The sequence below is a fragment of the Siniperca chuatsi genome, linkage group LG24, assembly GCF_020085105.1.
Source record: "Siniperca chuatsi isolate FFG_IHB_CAS linkage group LG24, ASM2008510v1, whole genome shotgun sequence".
NCBI lineage: Eukaryota > Metazoa > Chordata > Actinopteri > Centrarchiformes > Sinipercidae > Siniperca > Siniperca chuatsi.
In genome coordinates, this window is record NC_058065.1 from 9,100,275 (window position 1) to 9,122,562 (window position 22,288).

At 39.7% G+C, this 22,288-nt stretch overlaps 1 protein-coding gene across 1 annotated transcript in view; it reads right to left on the reverse strand.

The window, feature by feature from the left end:
- The window catches only part of creb3l1 (cAMP responsive element binding protein 3-like 1), a 35,767-nt gene that overhangs the window by 11,349 nt on the left and 2,130 nt on the right, over positions 1 to 22,288 (reverse strand). Inside the window, exons 2-7 of the mRNA XM_044188652.1 lie at positions 12,046 to 12,178; positions 11,159 to 11,245; positions 2,459 to 2,613; positions 2,254 to 2,335; positions 1,419 to 1,621; positions 122 to 268 (exon numbers count right to left, since the gene is read on the reverse strand). Of these exons, the coding sequence (XP_044044587.1) occupies positions 122 to 268; positions 1,419 to 1,621; positions 2,254 to 2,335; positions 2,459 to 2,613; positions 11,159 to 11,245; positions 12,046 to 12,178 (807 nt within the window). The remainder of the gene's footprint in view (positions 1 to 121; positions 269 to 1,418; positions 1,622 to 2,253; positions 2,336 to 2,458; positions 2,614 to 11,158; positions 11,246 to 12,045; positions 12,179 to 22,288) is intronic.

Sequence of the window (22,288 nt, forward strand, 5' to 3'; positions counted from 1 at the left end):
GTGCGTCACTCTCAGAATAGAAGGCAGTCTGTCACTGATTCTGTAAATAGCTGAAGTTTTTGGTAAGTCAGATGTTCAGTTCAGCTGTGAGCACAAACACAATGAAAGGTGCAGTGTTTACCTTATTTTTAATCTTCCGTCGGACTCGCTTCAGTGCCTTCTCTTCACTCTTAGTTAGAGGAAGTTTATTAGGTACCGGGTAACCCTCAGCAACCAGGGTCCTCTTCTCTTCTTCTGTCAGCAAGAGGGGACCTGAACCCTGCAGCTTCTGCACCATGAAACGAGCACTTCATCAATATATTTACAACTATTATCAACAATTTATGTTAAAATAACCCCGTAGACAGCTGAGTCATCAGCAGATGCATCATTACCAAATCAAATATTTCTGTTGACATTGAACAATTCTGTATAAACATTTGGTCATATGGCATTACATTGTGGCATTAGTACAAATGTGATTCATTTGTTCTGAGAAAAGCTAATGAATCAGACAGACATTGGCCAGACACTGAATTTATTGAATTTCATTGAATGGGCCCCATTTTGTCAGCAGATTATCGGACAGATTTAACCCCATGATGACAGCCACAATTCACAACAATATTTTTTACATAGCCCTAAATAGCCACTAAATGAACAGGGCTTCAGCACCGTAATTCTTTTGCTTCATCCATTAGTAGAACATGTTGGGTTGTGCTGAACATGCATTATATTATAGGTTAACTCTACTATATATGGTACGTTTAACTTTACTGTAGTTCTGTTATAATGCAGAATAAAGTGAAGGTGACTGTTGACTAGTGAAAAAAGGTGCACTCTTTACCGAGATAATGTTCAATTCTGCAAGGATCCACACCTACTGTTTCTCAAAACGGACATTTTGCTCCTACTAGCAACTAGAAAATAAAGCCCTGATACAGAGACCTGATTGTTATCCTCTGCACATGGAAAAATGCACCTTTGTGCATGTTTTTGACTATTTTGATCCAACTATTCAATTGTTTTCTAATAAATCTCACACGAAAATAAAACAAAATATAAACTAGCCCCCCCCCACCCAAAAAAAATCAGACCCTCTCCCTTAAATTTCTGCTTCAAAATTCATATGGGTGCAATCAAAAAATAACTATGACGGCAACATTTCCATGTGTTAATCACGAGTGTGTTTCTTTTTGCCTATGGAAAGATTTAATGGTGTTTGGTCCAGTGACCAGTGTACAACTATGTCAGCCAACAACTGTCAACTGTTGGCTACGTGGAGTTTTTAAAATATCCGCTCCAGCCACTACTGTATGCCAACTTATAAAGTTCATTCAACCACTTGTACCGTATTGTCGAATCAGTATGGAGAAAAAAAAGACAAAAAGAGTTCTGAAGGGAAGCAGAGAGATGCGGAGTGGTGCTCTTTTACTCACATGTGGTGCAGTGAGGAGAGGTGAAGAAGAGATGGCTGAGGAAGAGGAGGAAGAGGAAGAAGAGGAGGCACGACCTCCTGGCCTCTGTTGTGGTTGTGGGGAAGACGGTGGCAGAGGGAGGAGTGGGGAGGAGGGAGGGAGGGAGCCGTCACTGTCTCCGTGGTTACTGCTGGGAGGGGTGGGTGGGAGCTGGAGAGCGTCCTCTAAAGGAGAGGAAGAGGAGGGTGTTGAATGAGTGCTTCTGAAACCCGATTGATTCATTCTGAAATCTAAAAAGTTGTATTTGTCTAGTGCATTGTGTGTAAAGATAAAGAGATACAGATACAAAGCCAGGAAGTTGGACCTTCTGCAAGGCTGTCTCTGTCCTGATTTTGGTCTGTCAGGTAGCATTGGCTCCCAGGCTAAGTGAATAGTGCTCCCAACAACCTTTAGTAATTAAATGGTTCGTTTTAGGTTCAGTCTTAGTTAGTTTGGACATACTTTGTTGAGATTTGTGAGCACTTTACAGCTTTGGAGAAAGCAGTGCATGAGAATTCAACTTCAGGGGAATAAAGTCCCACAAAGGGACTGGCTGGTCTTTGGTTTTATTTGACCTGGGCTTGCAACAACTGTTAGTTTAGGTGGAAAAGGGTGCTGATTGGTTGATTTGCAAACACTTTAAAGTTTTGATCATGTTTTCTTGAAAACATTTTGTATAAGACACAAATTTTGTAAAATACACAAATCCCCACAAAGCTTTGTGGGGATTGGATACATTTGTGTCACTTCCTATATTGAATTGTGATACCACTGTAATATGTGGGTGTTTGTGCATCTGTCTGTGGTGTGTGTGTACCGCTGGGCAGGCTGAGGTACTGTCCAATCTCTCTGGGTTCATCTTTTATGGCCACTGGCTTCACACTGTCTTGACTGCGCTCCTAAAGAAACACATAAACAACAATAATGCTGATGAACATTGCTTTTGAACTGACCGGTTAACATCAACAACAACGTAATTTGCAGTGTTTCGTTGCTGAGACACAGGCCTGATGGATGCTAACCGTGTGTTTCCATGGCGACCCTCTGTGTGGGGGGGCAGGGCTTAATATGAGAGGTGGGCCTTCCAGAGGCTGAGGATCTAGCCTTTGACCCACATCAGGCTCCTCCTGTTTCACCAAGATGGCTGAAAGGTCCTGACTGAAGTTCCATTCAAATTCTAAGGGAAAGACAAAATAACAACAAATCAACATTTACAAAGACATTTGTGTGCTACACTAAAGCTAGATGTATCCATTTGTAGTATTTTGTAGGTGGATGGAAGGTTTGATGGTGGAAAACTGGGGATCAAGATGCTTAGAGGTCGTACTGGTGTGTCAATAGGCAATGTGACAGAACAATCCCAAGTCATGGTTCCCTTAATAGCTTTTTCTGCAGCTTTCAACTGTATCACACACATATTCTGATGAAGACTGTGTGATATGGTTGCAAAGCTAGTAAGTGGACCCTGAGTTGGGATTTTTTTTTGTCAAACTACTATTTCCAAGATCAGGAATAAACTTGGTTAATGGTAAAATAAAAATAAAAAATATCACATGTTCACTGTAATAATCAAACACCTTAACTCCAGCCTGGAAAGCTCCTGGCCCTTTTCAAATAGCAGAATGAACCTCAATTTTCTGAGCAACATAAGTAAACCTAATGATATTTCCCTCCAAGGAGGCTTTGCTGTAGGTCTTCCAATGGGAAGTAACTGGTAGCTTATAAATCACACTTTCAAAGAGCTTCCCCAAAACATTTGAGTACTTCCTGACAAAGCTGGTTATTACAGACTGCTGGACGACGTCGCTCTGGCAACTGCGGTGCATAATTTGTCTCCACTGAGTGTGTATCTACCCTGAAATAAAAGATGGGCTGAACCAGCCACTCATCTTTAGTATCCTTTCTGAGACAAGAGACAAGTTGCTGCTTTTAAACACTGTAGAAAATATGCATAATTGAGTACAATTTCAAAGGAGGTTCACCAAAACACAATGAGGCTATATTTCGAAGAGCATGTCACAGGTACTCCATTGTTTAGTCTACTTTGAGCTGCAGAAAGTATTTTTAGGGACATAAGTGCTGCAGGAAAGTTAGTCACTAGCCCTCCTGGTATATTTGGTGTCCTAGTGGGCAAGTTGATGAAAAGGCTCCGGTCCTCCCTGCCAGCACCGCCCAGCCTCCCGAAATGACCTCTGACAAACCAAAGCTCACAGGGATGTTGATGTTTATTGTGGGGAAAACATCATTACAATTCATCAGTGACAATCAATGAGAAGCAAAGGGTCCACCAATAATTGTAGTCAGTTGACACTATGTGCAATGAGTCCAACACAATCGGATGGAAATCATATTTTTACCCCATTCATTTATTCATTGTTCTCAAAAACTTACTGATGGAGTCACTAAAAACCTAAAACTCATTAACTTTTCAGCCAAAAGTTGAACTCTAATTTTAGGGGCAAATATAAGGGGGCAAACTCTATAGAAATGGCAAAACTTCTTACAGTGGGATGAGGGCAGCCTTAAGGCCTCAGCGGTGGTGCTGAAGCACAGGAATCCAGCAAAAAAAATTAGGTCATTTGGCAAAAAGGTTGAACCTGAATCAACTTTTGCTGCAAAGCAGTGCAGCCTCATCCGGCGAGACACTGCGTTGGCCAATCAGATACGTGAAAGCACACATTCCTGGTAGATTACTGTTTATCTCGCGATCGCCACGATGAAAGATAAAATAAGAGAGTATTATAAACCACTGTGTAGTGTTTTGGTGTCTGATTGTCTGACTGTCATGATCATTTATCATGTTTATTCATGAGCTGCTCACAAATCTATTACTCAAACTAGCTTTCCCGGTTCTTATTTCATCTTCTCACCGGTACCTGAAACAACACTGTGCGTTGTTTTTTCCAGTCTGGACTTCAGCTAGCTCCCACACAGTTCAGTAACCTGTGTGAGAACCTCTTGCAGCCACCGCTAGACTTCTTCTCAATGAGCTTGAACATTATAGGATATTACTAAGGGCCTAAAGAAAATCCTGCCACTGGCAAGAGAGTGTCATGTCTCCTGGAGTCCGTCTCACAAACAGGATTACTGAGTTAGCGGGATAAGTGCACTGAATAAAACCGGGAACAGCCGTTTTTTAGTCCATTTCCAGATTTAGTAAATTCCAGATTTCACTCGGTAAACTCGGTATCCAGCTAATTTAACTCTTCTTTGTGAGACAGAATCCAGATGCCGCGATCAACAGCATTATGTAATCCAAAATTAACTGACTGGGCATTTCTCTTAACTCTCTAGTTCAACTCTGATCTTTCCTTTGGATTTGTCATTAGGTGGCTTTAAAGGAGCATTCCACCAATTTTACACATGAAGATCAGTTTACTCGTCATGTAGATGTACTACATGGGAAGTACTGTGAAAATCTCACATTGGTTTTGAGACTTTAAATTTACAAGAGAAAGCTTGCATTATGATGAGATGTGAAAATTGTGGGGGGGTTCCAGGCAGGAAAGATGCAGTCGAGTTGCATTATGGGAACTGTAGGAGTGTTTTAGCTTGACCCTGTAGCTTGGGACATCTCAGCCTCTGCTGCATCATTTTTAACCTCCCTTTTTTTTTTTAAATCTGTCTCTTGCAGGTCCCCTTTGTGTCTTTTATACACATCTTTTGTTCAAAATAACATTCTGTTCATTTGGACAGTGCTTGTCCACACAGGAAGAGTTTGTAATGATAGACGTACTGATGAGTCTACCAGAGTTGACTATGTATGCTTTCAATTAAGGCCCTTTTAAAGGTGAGCTGATTAGACACCGCTCCAAGGGAGCCTCATTAGGCAAAAGTCCACCTAACAGTCTATATGAATGTCTTTTTAACTCAAGGTTTAACTTTAAATTGAAGAGTGAAACCATGTTCTGGGCCGTGACATAACTTTTTAGAGGCAAATGGTGACAAAATGTGTGTGATGTTTCAATGAGTCAGCATTTTTTTCCACTTCAGAATAACACATGAACACCAGGACAGACCCTTTGATGTTTGTCACAACACACACACACACACACACACACAACCAAAAGTCTCCCATGGTGTATAGAAAGAGAGCATTAGCAGTTTAACAAGATGAGGGCTGCTGTGTGTGTGTGTGTGTGTTGGGAGTGAACGTCATTTTAATCACCTCCTGGTTTCCTAGCAACATTCTGCTGGTAAAATGCTCTGAAGTTTACAAGCTGCGTGTGCTGGGTGGAAGCAGAGGGGGGTGGAGGTGTGTTCCCCTTCAGAGAGCTGGTAGCTTATCTCGTTATCCTGTCCATCACTACAGCGGGGATCGGCACAGAGAGTCCATCCTAAAAACAAATCCCTTCTTTCTGCTGTCTTAGACAACCTAAAGTCAATCGTCGCAAACTCAGCACTGCAATCTGTGGCGTCAATAACCCGAATACTAAACACTGACCTCAATATTGTCAAAAAATAACAGTTTGGGGGGTTACTAGAGCCGATCAGTATCAGCGCCAATCAAGCCATTCTTAGTATCAGCTGTATACAAATATGACAATATTAGGACTTTTGAAGTGATATTGGCACTAGAGGAAAGGCCTGAGTGTTCAATCAGTATTGTTTGTGGTGTTTGTTTCAGCTCAGTTCCTAGATCAATGGTTAGTATATGAGTAAAAAGTGATTTGGATTTCTGGCACTGATTAATTCAGTGATCATTGGCGTGCTAATGAGCCAGTGACAATTCCAAAGCATGTTAATGTCATCACACCAACAATATATCGTCCTAGAGTTAGGTCAGCTGTAGTGTAGAGCTGAAACTAACAATTCTGTTCATTTTTGATTTATTTGACATTAATTCTTTGGTCTATGAAAGGTCAGAAAATAGTGAAAAATTCCCATTATAATTTACAAAAGCCTAAGGTCATGTTTTGTCCAACCAACAGTCCACAACTCAAATATATTCAGTTTACAGTTATATAAAACAGAAAAGCAGCAAATCCTCACATTTAAGAAGCTGCAACTAAGGAAATAATTTTAGCATTTTAGCATTTTAGCTTGATAATTGACTTGAGCGATTAATCGAAATAGTTGACAATTCATTTTCTCTCAATGGTTTTATTGATTTAGAGGCCCCTCGAGTCGAAGCTCATTTTGTTACTCAAATCACTGTACTTTTCTTTTTAGCTGCGTCCGTGTACACAGAACGACACAGGTTAACAGCATGGCAGGCTATAAACTTTTTCAATCTAGTCTCAAAATCTACAAAACTAACCGTAAACAAAATACAGTGATGGAAACTGTTAAAACGTATGTAGCTGCTGTAACATGTTGAATTTGCTTAAAGGGACATTTATCACAGCAGTGCCATACTGTAGCATGGAAAACACAGCTGCAGCTGATAAAATAATAATGTGCACATTTGATTTAAGCAAGCTAATGAGTAAAAGTAGCAGAGACACGTCACTACCATTATCAAATATTATCATAGCAACCTGGCTACCAGTTGTCAAGATATCTTGCTCTGGACCACAACGTTGAATAGCCAAATGCATGACTGCATATTAAAAGAGATTAGAAGTACCATGTGAATTCAGTTTTGAGGTGGCTCCACCTTTGACCTGTTCCTTACATCCTCTTGATAAGTGAGACCCTCAGAAGCCTCTCCTAATGAGGCCGGGTCCTGCTGCTCCTGAGCCTCGTTAAGCCTCCTGCCCTTGTTAAGCTGGGGCTTGATTGGAAGCCCTCTACCACCATTTTTAATGAATACCAGAAGCTGTAGCCAATGCATAGGAAGGTTGTCGTATTTGTGGCAACTTCAGTAGTTTCATCAAAGATAGAATGACACATCCTTTGTTGGGGAGAAGTTTGATTAAAAACTGTTGTACATGATTGTGGACTGTTTTATTTCTGCTTTTGTTCTTCGAAGGAAATGCTTTGATTTGTACATTGGCTTGATTAAGGCGTAATTGACAAAAAACAACCATAGCAACAAAGTTCTTCTGTTATCCATCTTGGTGTATACTGTATCACTAAAAGTATGTGCAGGAGGTTTAAACATCATTTTAGACATATTGTTTTGTATTTTTGTAGTATTGTCCAGTGTAAAGTAAATGTTAAAGATGCTGTGGATGAAAGTAATAAAGTAAAACCTGATCCTCTCGCTCACCACTTTATGGAAACTCTTTGGATGCTGTTAATGAAAGAAAGTCTGCCTGTGTGGCTAGTAAACCCAGGTAAGAAATCCTATCATAGAGCAATGGCTAATGACCAAAGGCTCCTGGCAGTCATCACAGGGGGTTAACGGAGGAGTGGTGGTGACTGTGTTTGATCTCAGTGGGGCAGCTGGAGTATTAAAACAATAGATGGAGCAGCGCAGTAGGAGCTGTAGTAAAACACACAGCTTGTCTTATACTGAATAAGAGCACCAAGAACTAAGACCACAGGCTGAGAGAGAAAGAGAAAGGACAGGAAAGTTCAAAACTCGCTATCAAGTCTTAATTATCATATTAAAATCTGCGTGGTGAATGCCATAAAGCACACATATTTAAAATGGCTGAAGATGACCTTCATACTCTGCCCAGACTTCCAGGGGCCCCAAAAGCCCTAAGTTCACTGCGTGTCTGGTACTATTTGGTAATCTGATTACTTGCAAATTTGTTGGGGAATTTATACCAAAGTACAATATCAACTAGGTCCGGCATTATTACGTAATATTGTGGCCTTGTCTTGTGGAGGTAAAATCTCAACCTATACCTTTATTATTTTAGTTTATATTGGTGCATTTTCCTAAATAATGTGGTGTTTCATCGAATTACTACAAACTGTCTTTCAGACATACAGAAAGGTTTCTGGGTCTCAGTGCAAAATATAATGAAGCTGCTATCTATAGTGTGCTGTGTGCACTATATTTGATGGGAACGTGGCGGCAACAGGGGCCCAACATCAACTTTTTGTCCCAGGTGGCCCCCAAACAGGTTAATCTGGCCATGAGTTGACACATGGGCTTCAGTTTGAGTTCATTTTAATGTCATATCAACTACTGTAGGAGTATTCAAATGTTATGATTAATAAAATCCATCATTAATTATACATTTTTGCCACCCCCTACAAACTTAGTCTAATGCTTTAAGGGGGCTCGGCTTCCCAAAAGAGACTTGAGAGTCATTCAAATACTGTAACGTAGGTTATACTTAGGTACTGAGGCAAAAGTGGCAGGTTTTGCAGTGTCTCTTATCTGACAGTTTCCTGTAAAAACATTTAGTGACTGGTGTCAAATCAACCACATTTGACTGTAATCGGTATGTGATAGGAGCATCCACTGCTTACCTTAAATTGCTATCTATGTTGTTGTCCAAGAGATCCACAAATTCCTTCATTCAGAACAAATTGACTTTTTGAAAGGTCAACAACTTCTGACATCCCCAGGTGGTTAATTAACCTGACTTGTTTGAAGACAAACAAACAACTGCTCCTGTTGTGGTGCTCTCACTGGATGCTGAGAAGGCCTTTTAAAAAGGCACAAAGTACAGCATGCACAAGAATCCTCAACCAGTGTTCTTCACAAGCATGCACTATGCTTCACTGGAGATTAGGGTTGAGTACCAGGAACTGAGCTCCTGGTATTTATGGGCAATTCTTGCCAGAACCTACTGACTTTTCAGCCTGTGTGCCTGTGTGCTATCATATATTGTACATGTAATGAAACAAAGTTGCCTTCAAAATGGCAGCATGCAAACATTTTATCCTTCACTGCCACTGCATGCATGGTCATTGCCATGTAACTATCCGACATACTATAACTGGTAAGAAGATATTCTGGAAAAAAGAGGATCACACCTAGAGTTGGCACTGTATTTTTTTCCATCTCAAAGATACTTGAATTGTTGTACCAAGAAAAAATATTAACACAAAAATCTAACATATATAAAAGAATAACATCAAAAAATGAGAATAAACCCCATTCTTTGAGGAAGAATCTGCTGTTTTTTGTTTAAAATCAAACTTCATTTATGGCGAGAAATCTGGGAACAGCGTGATATCTTCCCAGGAAGTAATAATAATTACATCGCAGGAACGTTCAACCCCGCTGGAGACCTTGCTTAAAACCTCTTCATATTCCAGCCAAGTAGACAACTTTTTATCAATCTGCAATTATAAAAGGTTATCGACAGAATCAAATAACAATATTGCTGGAAACTGAGTCACTACATATACTATTTCTCTTTACAACTTTGCTATATATATATATATATATATATATATATATATATATATATATATATATATATATATATATATATATATATATATATATATATGTATAAAAAAATGGTCCATTTGTGCAGTGGATACACTGAAGTAAGTATCCCAAAGTTTATAGTGAGGCTTTATGGAGCAAATGTAGTTTGTAAAATGCATTTTGGATTGAGTTCAATATAAAATAGGCAGGAATAGATTCAAATACATGATATGTGGGTTTCTCTCTCTGTGTCTCTGTGTGTGTGTGTTCCATATGTGAGCTTGAGATGACAGTTACCTAATAGACGGATGCAATGAATGAGAAAAATATAAATAAACTACCCTCAAATCAAAACTATCTAAAGGTTTTGTTTTATTCTGTAATATATTATGTTGATGGTTAATGGTTTAATATGTAATTTTAGTTTTTATAACATCCTGTTTGCTTTGGCATCAGTGTAAATGTACATTCTAACTACAGCATACATGTTAGGTTTGGATTGACTGGAGTTACTTACACTGAAAACATACACATCCTGACAACCCACAAGCCTGTGTGAGCTAGATTTTTTTTGTTTTTCATTGTCAACTAGACTTTTTTTTTTGGTGGTATTTTGGCAATACAGGTAATCTGATATTCATACCAATAAAGTGGATTTAATTGGATTAAGGGAGACAGAGAAGGAGAGAAAGATAGAAAACAGGATAGTTCGAGAGAGAGATGCAGACAGGAAGAAGAGCGAGAGAGAGAGAGAGAGAGAGAGAGAGAGAGAGAGAGAGAGAGAGAGAGAGAGAGAGGGAGATAACCTGACAGAAGAGAGAAAGAGAGTTTCCGCTGGCTTAGGCTAAAGCTGCAGACTCAAAACCATATGCTTGTCATAGCGTTGTGTGAGTCTGTATTTGTGTGTGTGTGTGACTGTGTGTGTGTGTGTTAGGTGGGCAGGGCTTAGCTGGAGGAAAACTGCTCAGACTGGGATCCTGCTGCTCAGACAGCAGGATCCCCGGGACAAACGGAGAACAGACATCACGCAGACAGACAGACAGAGATAGTGGGAGACAGGCAGAGACACAGACAGAGAAGAAGACAGGAGGAGAAGATGAGTCAGAAAGAGAAAGACAGGCAAAGCAGGATCTGAAATATCCAGTATTTTTATATCACACTGCAGTAGACACTTGCCTCTTACTTCCAATATAATAGACAACAGATTAAGCCAATCATCACACATATTATATAACAGACATTGGATCCAGCCAATCAGAGTGTATACTATTTGACAGACAGCAGACAGGGTCAGACTGCATGTTAAATATTATATCAGACTGAAAACTTAGCCAACCAGATAACAGGGGACAGCCAGTATGATAAAGAACCAGACTAAACATCAGCAGCAGAGTTTTGGTTGGCTGTGCTTGTTTCCAGGCAGCATAAACTAAAATAGCAAAGAACAAATTAATATAAAATTTAGTGAAGCCTTTTAATGAATAGGATGACCTACCAGATTCATGGTCCATTTTGATTGACAGGGCTGGGCTCTGGGGGGCGGAGTCTTCACTCAAAGAGTAGCTGTGCTCTGCTTGAATATCTGTGAGATTCAAAAGCCTTTTCAGACATCAAATCATAACATTGCTGTCTTCATCAATCTGTTAAAGTGCTGGCTTTTTGTCGTTCAGACATAGGTGTCCGTTAGGTAAATGTTCCTTAAGGCTTTATTCAGACATGACAGGACTGTTATGGACAGAGCCACAATGCTCGCAGGATATTTAGCACCTGGTGTGTGAGTGGTATCACTGCTGGAGAATAACGGTGTGATAAGTAGTGCTGCAAGTTGATCCTTCTGACAGCTTCAACAGACTGAAAGAAGTACAATAACTCTGGGATGCAGGGATACCAAGGCCCGTTCGTGCAGCTCTGGCACAGCTCAGCCAGTTGTAGCCTGAACCAACAACTTGGTGCCTCCTCTTCACAGACCCAGCACCTGCTAGGTGAGGGGTAGAAGTTTTGTGTGTTTCCTTCTGGTTTAAAGGCAGGAGTTTTGGAAATCACAGACTTTGGCAACAGAAACTGGCTCTAATATGGTGGAAATGACCTCTCTGTGGAGGACTGAGCCAGAGTTGATGTGGTTGAGAAGTTACAACCTGATACAGTTGGTCTCCATGCAGAGTTTTGGCTTTCGAATCAGACCAAATAATGGGATAGAGGTCTTTTCTACCCATGCATTGGGTGAGGAGTGAAGCAACTGGCTACTGCACTGCTGGAGGCTTGAGGAAACGAGAAGGTCATCTAAATGGGACTATTGATTTTTTGTACAATTCTTACAGTGTTTCCTGTGAGGAAAGTGGCATGTATACTCTCATAATGATTCATAATAAAAGAGGAACTGACCTGGGCTGCTGTCCATGTCCATGTGTAAAGGTGAAGGTCTGTCTGCCAGAAGGGGCCGCTCTAATAGATGGTCATCAAAGAAACTGCTGAATAATTCACTGCTGAAGTCGTCCATCTGGTCACCTGAAAAAGGCTGGAAAACATGAAGAGTTTGACAGTTAACACTCCAAATAAAGTCATATACTGTGGTATTTTTGGTTATAGCTGGTAATACTTTACACAGTCTATATTGTACAACATACTTGTTCACCTTTGTGGGGGAGAAAATAGGGCTGTTTGTCTTCGCTCATAAAAAGCAGACATTTCGGGGGTACATGATACAGCAAGAAGATGTGAGGCAACATGAAGAGATTTCATGCAATGTGGGGCAATGTGTTTGATCAGTTGGTCTTTGTTGGCACCATGCAGTTCTTTAAAGCAGGCTCGGAGTGTCAGGGCACTAAAACTTATAAATGTATTCCCATCAACTGTCCATTAAGATTAATGCTAAGATAGCATGCTAACAGTTAGCATTCTTGGAAATAATCTGTGAATGCGAGTGAAACGTTGAGGTTTCTGCAAGACTGATGACTGCTTATATTAATTTTTCAGACCTGGAAATAGATACTCTGAGACAAATTTTAAATATTGATTAATCTGATGATTATTTTCTCAATTCATCAATTAGCTGACAGTCCAAAATCCAAAAATATTCAGTTTACAATGATATTAAACAAAGAAAAGCAGCAAATCTTCACACTGGAGAAGCTGGAACAAGAAAATAGTTGGCATTTTTGCTTGAAAAATGACAAGTGATTATCAAAATAGTTGCAGATTAATTTTCTGTCGATCAGCTAAGCGAATAATTGAATAATTGAATAATTGTTTCTAATCTGTCAGAGTCAGAAACTGTGTCGATGGCATGAAGAGTCAGTCAGTGGGAAACATTAGTGATAGATTCATCCTCAGTCTGGATGACTGAGTCACTGAGCTGAGAGACAATGTTCTGGGAGCCTGGGACAGCATGGTGCTCTGATTTCCCTAGTTTACACACACACACACACACACACACACACACACACACACACACACACACACACACACACACACACACACACACACACACAATATGAGTCACCCTGGTCTTGAGCAAACATGCACAAAGCAGTACAAAAGCACACACACACACACACACACACACACACACACACACACACACACACACACACACACACACACACACACACACAGATGGATTGGTTGGAACCAATCAAATACACAAGTCAACTCTGCTTGGAGGCTTCTCAGACAGACAGTGACTAAAATAACTTGATTTAATTAACAAAAAATACAAAAATTGATTTGCATGTTTTATTCTTGGAAATTAGCTTCAGCTCTTCTCCCCAAACTGCCAGAAGTGTCACAGCAGATTAAATCAGGCCAGTAACCACAATAAAGACATGACTGGGATAATAAATACAGAGCTAACTTCAATAATCTTTAATATAAACAATGGAGAAATGAAAGGCTTGCTCATACTGACGAACCAACTCTGCAATTCCCCTCAGCTCTATGGAGCTTTTTGGCCTCTTTCAGCTTATTATTTTGGTTTTCCCTCCCACAAACACTGTAAAACACTATAATATTTAATTAGGTTTAATTTGGTTTAAAACATTTTAGTGCATAGTTCTATTATGATAGGTAAAAGTCAGCAATTTGTGCGCACTCCGGTTGTAGCTAGCCAAAAAGTTGAACATTTTTAAGGGGATTTTCTTTCCCTGAATTAAGGCTGTCAGGCAGTACTTGCACCCAGGCATTAACAAATAGGATTGGACTTGCTAAAAAGGCGTGTTTTATTTCTTTGGCTTCATTGGACCTTTCAAATTACATGCAGACATCAAAGCTTCAATGCTTGTAGTCGTGTCCATCACTGGCGCTGAAATGCAGTCAAGTGAGGGTGAGGAAGGGAGGTGTAGGGATGAAAGAGAGTAAACAGGCCCAGTTGAAGGTTTGTACAGGACTATACTGGAAATCACTGTTGATTGATATAAGTTTTGCAATATTCTTTAAACACTCTTCAAACAAGTCAACTTTAAGTAACATTCACACCTTCACACATTCATTATCTCAGAGAGTGTGTCTGTTTTTGTGTTTAGGAGGTCAAGTGTGTCTGTGGTGAAACTTTGGGACACATGCAGCTGTCTTGAAACCATGTGGAGTAAGCTCACTCACACACACACACACACACACACACACAAAACACATGAAGAACTGATGTTTTCCAACTCAACTGTGAACTGTGTTGATTTTTGAAAATATCAACAGTGAGCTGGGAGGAAGGTTTGGGATTTGGGGGCATAAAAGACATTTTTCACACTGGACATTTTGTAACAGGAAACACAACATATTTCAGTGTAGTTTGAAAGAAAATGCTCATATAACAGCACAAAAACCCATTACATTTACATGTTTCAAATTTCACAAGTGATTAACGAGGCAGGAAACGAAGCATGTGTGTAAACCAGCGTTACTGTTTTTAATTTTATCTCATTGATAACAGCCTCACTGTTCACTCTCCTAACGCTGTATCAGAGCTGTATCACGTTACTGCAAATCCAACATTTCCTTCTGCCGCTGCTAATGTTAAAAAGGATTCAGCTGGCTAAACACGGGGTGGCTTTTTATTTTGAGGCAGTCACAGGAAACGCAAAGTATTTGTCGCAGAGGTTAGCGTCTTAAGATTGTTTTTAGTTTAAAGAATATAAGTATAATATGTGTGATTTACCAATTAAATAAAAAGCTCACAATGAAATTAAATGTACTGTAACCCCCTCAAGGCTGCTGGACTCTGGTCACCTGTGATTTATGTCTCATTTTATACTCGCCTAGTCGGTGCAGGGTCGTGACTGCAGAACTAGAGGTGGTTCACTTTTTGCCAAAAATAGAAAGAGGAAGCAATCAGGTGATGTCACAGTCAGTCAAGGAACCATATTGATATTTGTATCTGAACAAACTCTTAAGGTTCAACAGAGCAGGATAAAACTGCTCAATGCTCAACAACGTGTGTGCATTCACTCAGTAATCCTGCAGTCACTTGCTCTTACACACATAAGTAAATACTCACTCATTCATTAATAAAAAGGAATAGTAATACTGACAAAGCAGCCTTGTTCTCCTGCTGCACTAAGTGTTGGAAAAATATCCCTTTAAATGACCCAGACACTGCCCCTTTAACTCTGCTCCATTAGGGAATATAGGTCACAATTATTAGTCAAAAATAAACAGTGAAAAATGTCCCATATGGAGAAATGCGGGTGAAATTGGTATGATGTAGGGAGGGAGAAGAAGCAGAGAAAGGTCCATAATTGAAACAATTAAGCATGATCTAAAATTAGCTCTAGTAGCTGCATTAGACCAACAGTGTTACCCTTTATGTTGCTCTTTACTAGCAGTGCTGACATTTTACATACAAAATCCAACTCTTGTAGTTCTAGCAGAGGCCGTTTAATTTATATTAACTAAATCTGCAGTAGTTGGATATAGTTTTATATTTAGCAGTAGTGACCCTTAGTTGGGGTGTTGCTCACTTCCAACACACCTGGAGCCTATGATACAGCTCTCACCTACTACTAGCACAGCCCGGTTTGAGGCTAATCTTTCTTTTATCCATCACCTGGCATGATGATGATGTACCCATGGCAGTGTTGCTGTTTTTCCTCAACTATTCTGGCTGATAAGACCTCCTCCTCTCAGCACTGGACATGTACAGACTGTTTTCATATCTCACTCCCTCTCCTGTTTCACTTTACTATAAATAAATCTGTCAATTAGTAATTCTGCTACTTTTCAGACTGATCCATGAGGCCAAACCCTGAAGGCACACAACCTGGAGATGGGATAAAAGACGGGATAAATGGCTCTGCAAGGAGATGGATGGATGATGTAGTGTGTCTCCCATTTAAACACTGTTAAACGTTTTTTATGTCATTACAATTTGTTTTTGGATCTCTCATAAGTCTGTTTTCATAAATCAAACCATGCGCTGTCATGGTGCAGCCAAAAGTAATCATTAAAAGAGGCTCTCCACATTCCTCATGACTTATGATTAATGAAGTTGTGTCAATTCGTGTGTCACACCACTATGTACAACCTGTGCAATAATGAGCTCTCAAAAATAAATTGTTGTCTTTATGCAGTATGGAAAACTTGAGAGACCATGAAATACATTAAAAGCACCAACAGACATAAAAAACATTCTTTACCACCTGGTAAACCCATTCAAGTATTTAATACGCAAATGATCAAGGATTTGATAGATTGTTTTTTGTCATATTACTGAGGCATTTTTATGCCTTTATTAAGAAGTTCTGACAGTAGAGAGATGACATGAAAATGAGGGGAGAGAGAAGGGAAATGACATTCAGATTCAAACTGGGGACGCTGCGGTCCCGGTTGGCGTCTTTACCCTTAAGCCACGGGGAGTCCCTGAAGAATTGATTTAGTCTATAAAAAGTCATTAACATGAATTTACAACATCAAATTGTTGCTGTGGCAGCTGCAGTGTTCATTTACAAAGGCAGACAAGAACATTTCAGCTTAATTATGTGTGCAGATAATAAGATGAGTTAGTTCTACCGATGGATTGGTCAGAGAAAAGGTCAACGTTCAGTGGACCATTTTCCCTTGTTGAATTCAGTGCTGACGCTAACCTGCATCACACCTGCACCATCTGACATTCATCATTTTTCTAATATTCTATTTTCTAATATTTGTCATTTTGTAATTGTTTCATTATTTGTCTTGTAAACCACTCTATAGCACATCTTTTAAACATAGAGATAAATATATAGTGGAAGCTGTTATTGTTATTATTAGGACAGGAAGCTTACTGAGCCCAGAGTTGCTGGAACAGCTGCAGTCAGTGTGAACAGTGGTCTGGACCTTTCATTACCTGAACCCTCTCTGCTGGGAAAAGAATCACATTATGGAGGAAAACAGTGTTAAAAAGCAGTTGACAGTTTTTATAGCTTATTTCAGTGGTGGTGTATCATTAGGGGGGATGGGGCTCAAGATGTAAACCACACAGGGAAAGAGCTGGGAACTACAGAGGAGGAGTAATTATAAAAGCAGAGCACGACTCTGTTACGCCTATAATTAACAGTGTTGGGTCTCAACATATCTCTCGCCTCTCCTTTCATTTGGATGCCTGACTGGTTCAGGTGAAATAGGCAGAAAAAGACCAAACGTTGGTCTGCATGTGAAGTTTGGTGCCATGAGGGTCGTCAGGATTAGAGCCAAGCTGTGGTAGTCATTCCCTTTACCCCAGTGGGGTAGTAGTCTGTTGGTAAGTCAAGCCGCCTCCTGCACCTTCATCACAATCACACAGCAAATGAATCACGTGCTCAAAGACTCGTGAAGAATATTTACTTTCTCTGATACAGCGATGAAGGAAAGCACAGCGATAAACTGGACTGAGAGCCAGGCCAAACATTTTATGTCATTATGGCATGAATATTGCAGTGGAAACCATCATAAACTCTTCAGAACATCATGTTCAGGCCAAAGGGAATTACACTGAAAAAATGTTAATGTTAACTGTTGTCTGATTGAATTAATTATGCTTTATGTTAAGAGCAAAAACCACTTCTATTTTCAGCAGATTTATGCTACCATATACAAACAGTGATTGTCATAAATTACTGTTACTATAGATGTCCTAGCATTAGCTGACTCTGAGGTGCTATCACCACACCCGGAGACATGTTAGACAGACGTCCTCTCTGCATGAAATTGTTTTCACACAGCGATTACACTTTGCTGCATCACTACTGTCTTAGCCACAATTTTTAGCAGGAGCTCCATTTTCTCCATATCATAATGGCAGCAGGTCTAAACTTTGCAGGAATCAGGAGCAAAAGGCAAAACGTTTCTTAATGAACCCCCAATTCATATACATTTGGAATGGGTTCCAATTCAGAACTGGTTCTGATACCAAACTCTGCTCAAGACTTTTTCTAAATAAGGAACATTTCTTACAGTGAAGAGATATAAGTTTGTTCCTGATGCCGTTTCCCTTTTTTCAGGAATTTTCTGTAAATCAATATCAGTTACACTTTAAAGACCATACCATAAGTGGTTTGCATGTTTTAGCCTATGTTTAGCTTTGCATTAATTCCACTCTCTTGCAGTCAATCAATCAATCAATCAACGCAGACTCACTGTGTCACAGTCAATTGCTTCATATGAGATCGCCAAATATTCAGTCATCTAAAATGTTACAGGATGAATTATCAGAGTGGAGCTGCAACGATTAGTAGATCAATTAGTCGATCAACAGAAAATTAATCTGCAAATATTTTGATTATCGATGAAACATAATTTTTCAAGCAGAAATGCCAAAACGTTGCTGGTTCCAGCTTCTTTTCTTTATCACACATGATTGTAAACTGCATATCTTTGGGTTTTGGACGGCCGGTCGAACAAAACAAGACATCTTGGGCTGTGGGAAATGATCACGGGCATTTGACATTTTATTGATAAAACTATTAATTGAGAAAATAATCGGCAACTTAATCATCTGAAATGATGTTACAGTATGCATTGGAAAATGCATGTAAAGTATTCGCGTAAGAAGTAAATAAAAGACAATATGACTAGTTAAGATGGAGATTTTTTTTGCAGTGTAAAATGAGTCCTGAAAACATCATGTCATTATGCTATAATCCTGGCTGCCACAGATAAGAAAATGGCAATGTTCTCTACTGTATTTGGCTTCATGTGGTGATGTGTGGCTGCAGTGGGTTGGCTGTGTTTGGCTTCACTCGAACTACATTTGAGGGTGAGAGAGGAGGGAGCTGAGGTGGTTACAGATATAGTTCTCAGTAAAACAGCAGAAGAGTATTTTTCCTTCACATACGGTCAAACTCACACACACACACACACACACACACTAACTGCTGCATGCCTGCTCACATTCCATCTGGAAGCTCAGCAGCCAATCGGCAGCGAGCATGCAAATGAGATGGGTGCGTCTTTTTAAAGCTGGAGTACAGGGTCTGAATGGAGAGTAGAATAGAATAGAGTAGAATAGAAGGAACTGAACAGAAGGAACCGAATATAAATGTAGATAAAAACATAACATGGGTAGACAGAAAGTGTGTGTATGTGTGTGTTTATCAGTGAAAGTCTGTGTGGTCCAAATATCTACAGAGATTTTTTTTCTCTAGATTAGTTTTTTGTACAAACATAGACTAGAACAGAGTAGAAAAGAATCAAATAGAACTCACAACTTGCAAGTACCGCACTGTCCTTGCTTGACCTAACTTTGTGCATGTGTGTGTAAAAGTATGTGTTTGTCCGCTGGTCCAAATCTATACAATATATCAAAAATGAGGGCTGTAAAATATGATTATTTCCATTGTTGATATTTCTGACAGTTACTTTCTCCATTAATCGCTGAATTAAATGTCAGAATTTCAAAATCTTGCTAAATCACAGTTTCACAGAGCCCAAATTGAATGTTTCGTCCAGTCCAAACCCCAAATATATTCAATTTGCAATGATGTAAAATAGAGAAAGGCAGAAAATCCTCACATTTGAGAAGCTGGAACCAGAGAATGTTTGGTGCTATTGTGTGACAAACGATTAATTGATTATCAAAATAACTGCTGATCAATCTACCCGGCTGCACAATCGTATGTAGACTGTATTTTTGTTCCATTCATACATGTTTTGAAATTGGCCCTCAGATGTGTTCCAAAGTAACAGACAGTTAATGAAATGTCAACGTAGTGTGTTGAAGGTTACCATGGTTACCATGGCATCTGCCCCTGCATTTGTCTGGCACGACTTTACCCTTAATAAATCCCAGTTCCGGGCCTGTATTTAATATTTCATCATTCGTTTAAGTCATTTCCAGCAAAAATGCCAAACAATTGTAAGTGTGTAAATTGTGAGAATTTGCTTCTTTTTTTGTATGATGTGAGAGTAAACTGATTATTGGGAAGTGATTAATGGATCATGAAAATAATCGTTAGCTGCAGCCCTACTCATGTCTCCTCCAGGATTTAGGAGAGCTGCATACAGAGCTGTTCTAACCCGTTAGGACTTCCCAGTAGGTGGTAAATTATGTTATTCATGCGTGATCCTTGATTTTGTGGTAAAATGGTCCAGCGCACATGATGCACAGATGCAGCTGGATGATTACAGCAGACCAACAGTAGTGGTAATCGTCACTGATCGGCTTCAAGGCATCTGTTCAATTCTAACTGTAGCCAAGGCATAGTCGTATATAATAGGAATTGTTATGCACAAAAAGTGTCAGTGATGTCATTCACCCTCTACTCCATGTGCGTAGGAAGCTTAAATGCATCTTGAGGTTGGAGGATTTTAGTCGTAGGTTAACTTTGAGCAAGATTCCTTGGAGAGATACAGAAATGCCATGATAAAAATGGGACGCAATCCTGCTTTTTTATCAGGTGAAGTTTACTAGAATATCTTCAGAATTAAAAAATATTTTAAACAAGTACGAAAGTACACTTATATCATAATGCTGGATTGCAAACTATTCTTTTTTTAAATACAGAGATAGGTAGTTAATGCTATGAAAAAATGATTTGCTGCCATTTGTTTTTTTCCTACGCAATCTCCATCAGCTCTGTAATACCAACTCTTATTTCTTATCTACACTGAGTCTTTCTTCCTGGCAATCAAGATGGCACACAGTACTGGAAGAGGTAAACAAAAAACAGAGCAGGAAGTGTGTGAATCCCAGCCGTACTGCACCACGGAGCACACGTTATGAAAAACCAATGAGTTGATGTCTCTGTGTGTCCGTTCACTTTTTAACCATCTTTGGAACAAAGACATTATGTGACTGTTGTCCACACTGGCACTCGTCTTCATTCCCCAAAATAGCACATTTTATCAATAATTGCACATTTACGTACAGTAGCACTGTCTGAATAGGCAGAAATGTGTTCTCCTCTCATGTGCCAGATTCATACTTACATTTCCTCTATTCTACTCTTCTCCCAACATTAAAGCTGCTAAATCTATATTTTTATATTAACAATGGATGTAATGTGAAAGAGTCATTCGTAGTGACGAGCCAACACGGACTCTGCAGTTCTTTTTAGCTCTTTGGAGCTTTATAGCGTCTTTCAGCTCCTTGTTTTGGTTTTGTGCCCCACAACTTAACTGTTTTGGTTCACTCTCACCGCTCTCATTACCGTAATTTCTAGACGCAGTAGGCAGTTTTCAGCGAAAAAGCTGTGATAAACTTTCCCAGCAACAAATGGCAGACAGACAAAGTTAGCAACTAGCTAACGTTGGAGCGTTTAGCAGCTGCTGAGGCGCATTGGTGGAGACCAAAACACAAGCAGGTTACTGCAAGTTTAAACCAGAAACATACACGCATCCCTGCGGACATCACTACGGACAAAGGTGAAGAGTGAAAGAGAAATTAAACAAATCTGGCAAATGTCAGTCAAGAGTTCATAGGGCTTATTTTGACAACTACACTAGCTTTTTCTATATTATTATCCTGTTGCTAGCCATATAGAAAGATAGTGATTTAATTTTAATATCATCAGCAGACAAAAACTCAAAGTAGATCATGAGCCAGTGTCCCCTGATGAGGCAGAGAGCCGCAGAAAACCAAATTAACTCTCCATCCTTCTCCACACCACCAACACAAAATTGGAAATAAAGACAAAGTTAATATTACGACTTTTCTTTAGTTCCCAGATTTAATTCAAGTCCATCAGTGACAAAGGGAGGTCTCGGATGCTGTGATTTATCATCAGCACCTCTCCATACAACACAACTGCAGATTATAGATTAAGGAGAGGTTTAAATTTGGCCCATTCACTGCACTAAAGTATGTGTAAGCGTGCCATCCTGCAGTACAGCTAATCAGCCATCCTTTCCCATGTCCTCAGTGGTACAGCCCAGCCTAGTGGCTTCACAGCAGAGTGGACTACTTTATTTAGAACAGAGACGGGGGGGTATAAACCACAAGCAGACTGCTCGGCTGACTCATTGACTAGAATAGAGGTCTGCTTAAAAAATCTGCGCCGTTTAAAAAAAGAAACTAGGGAGGGTTAGAGGGAGAGAGTGGAAAAAGAGACATCTAGTGATGGAACAGAAATAAAGACAGAGTTCATTTCTACTTCCTGCTAACACATTCACTGATATTGTGATATCTATTATTAAACTCTCAGTGTGCAGCAGTGAAATGGTCCTCAGTCTGTTTCCATGAATT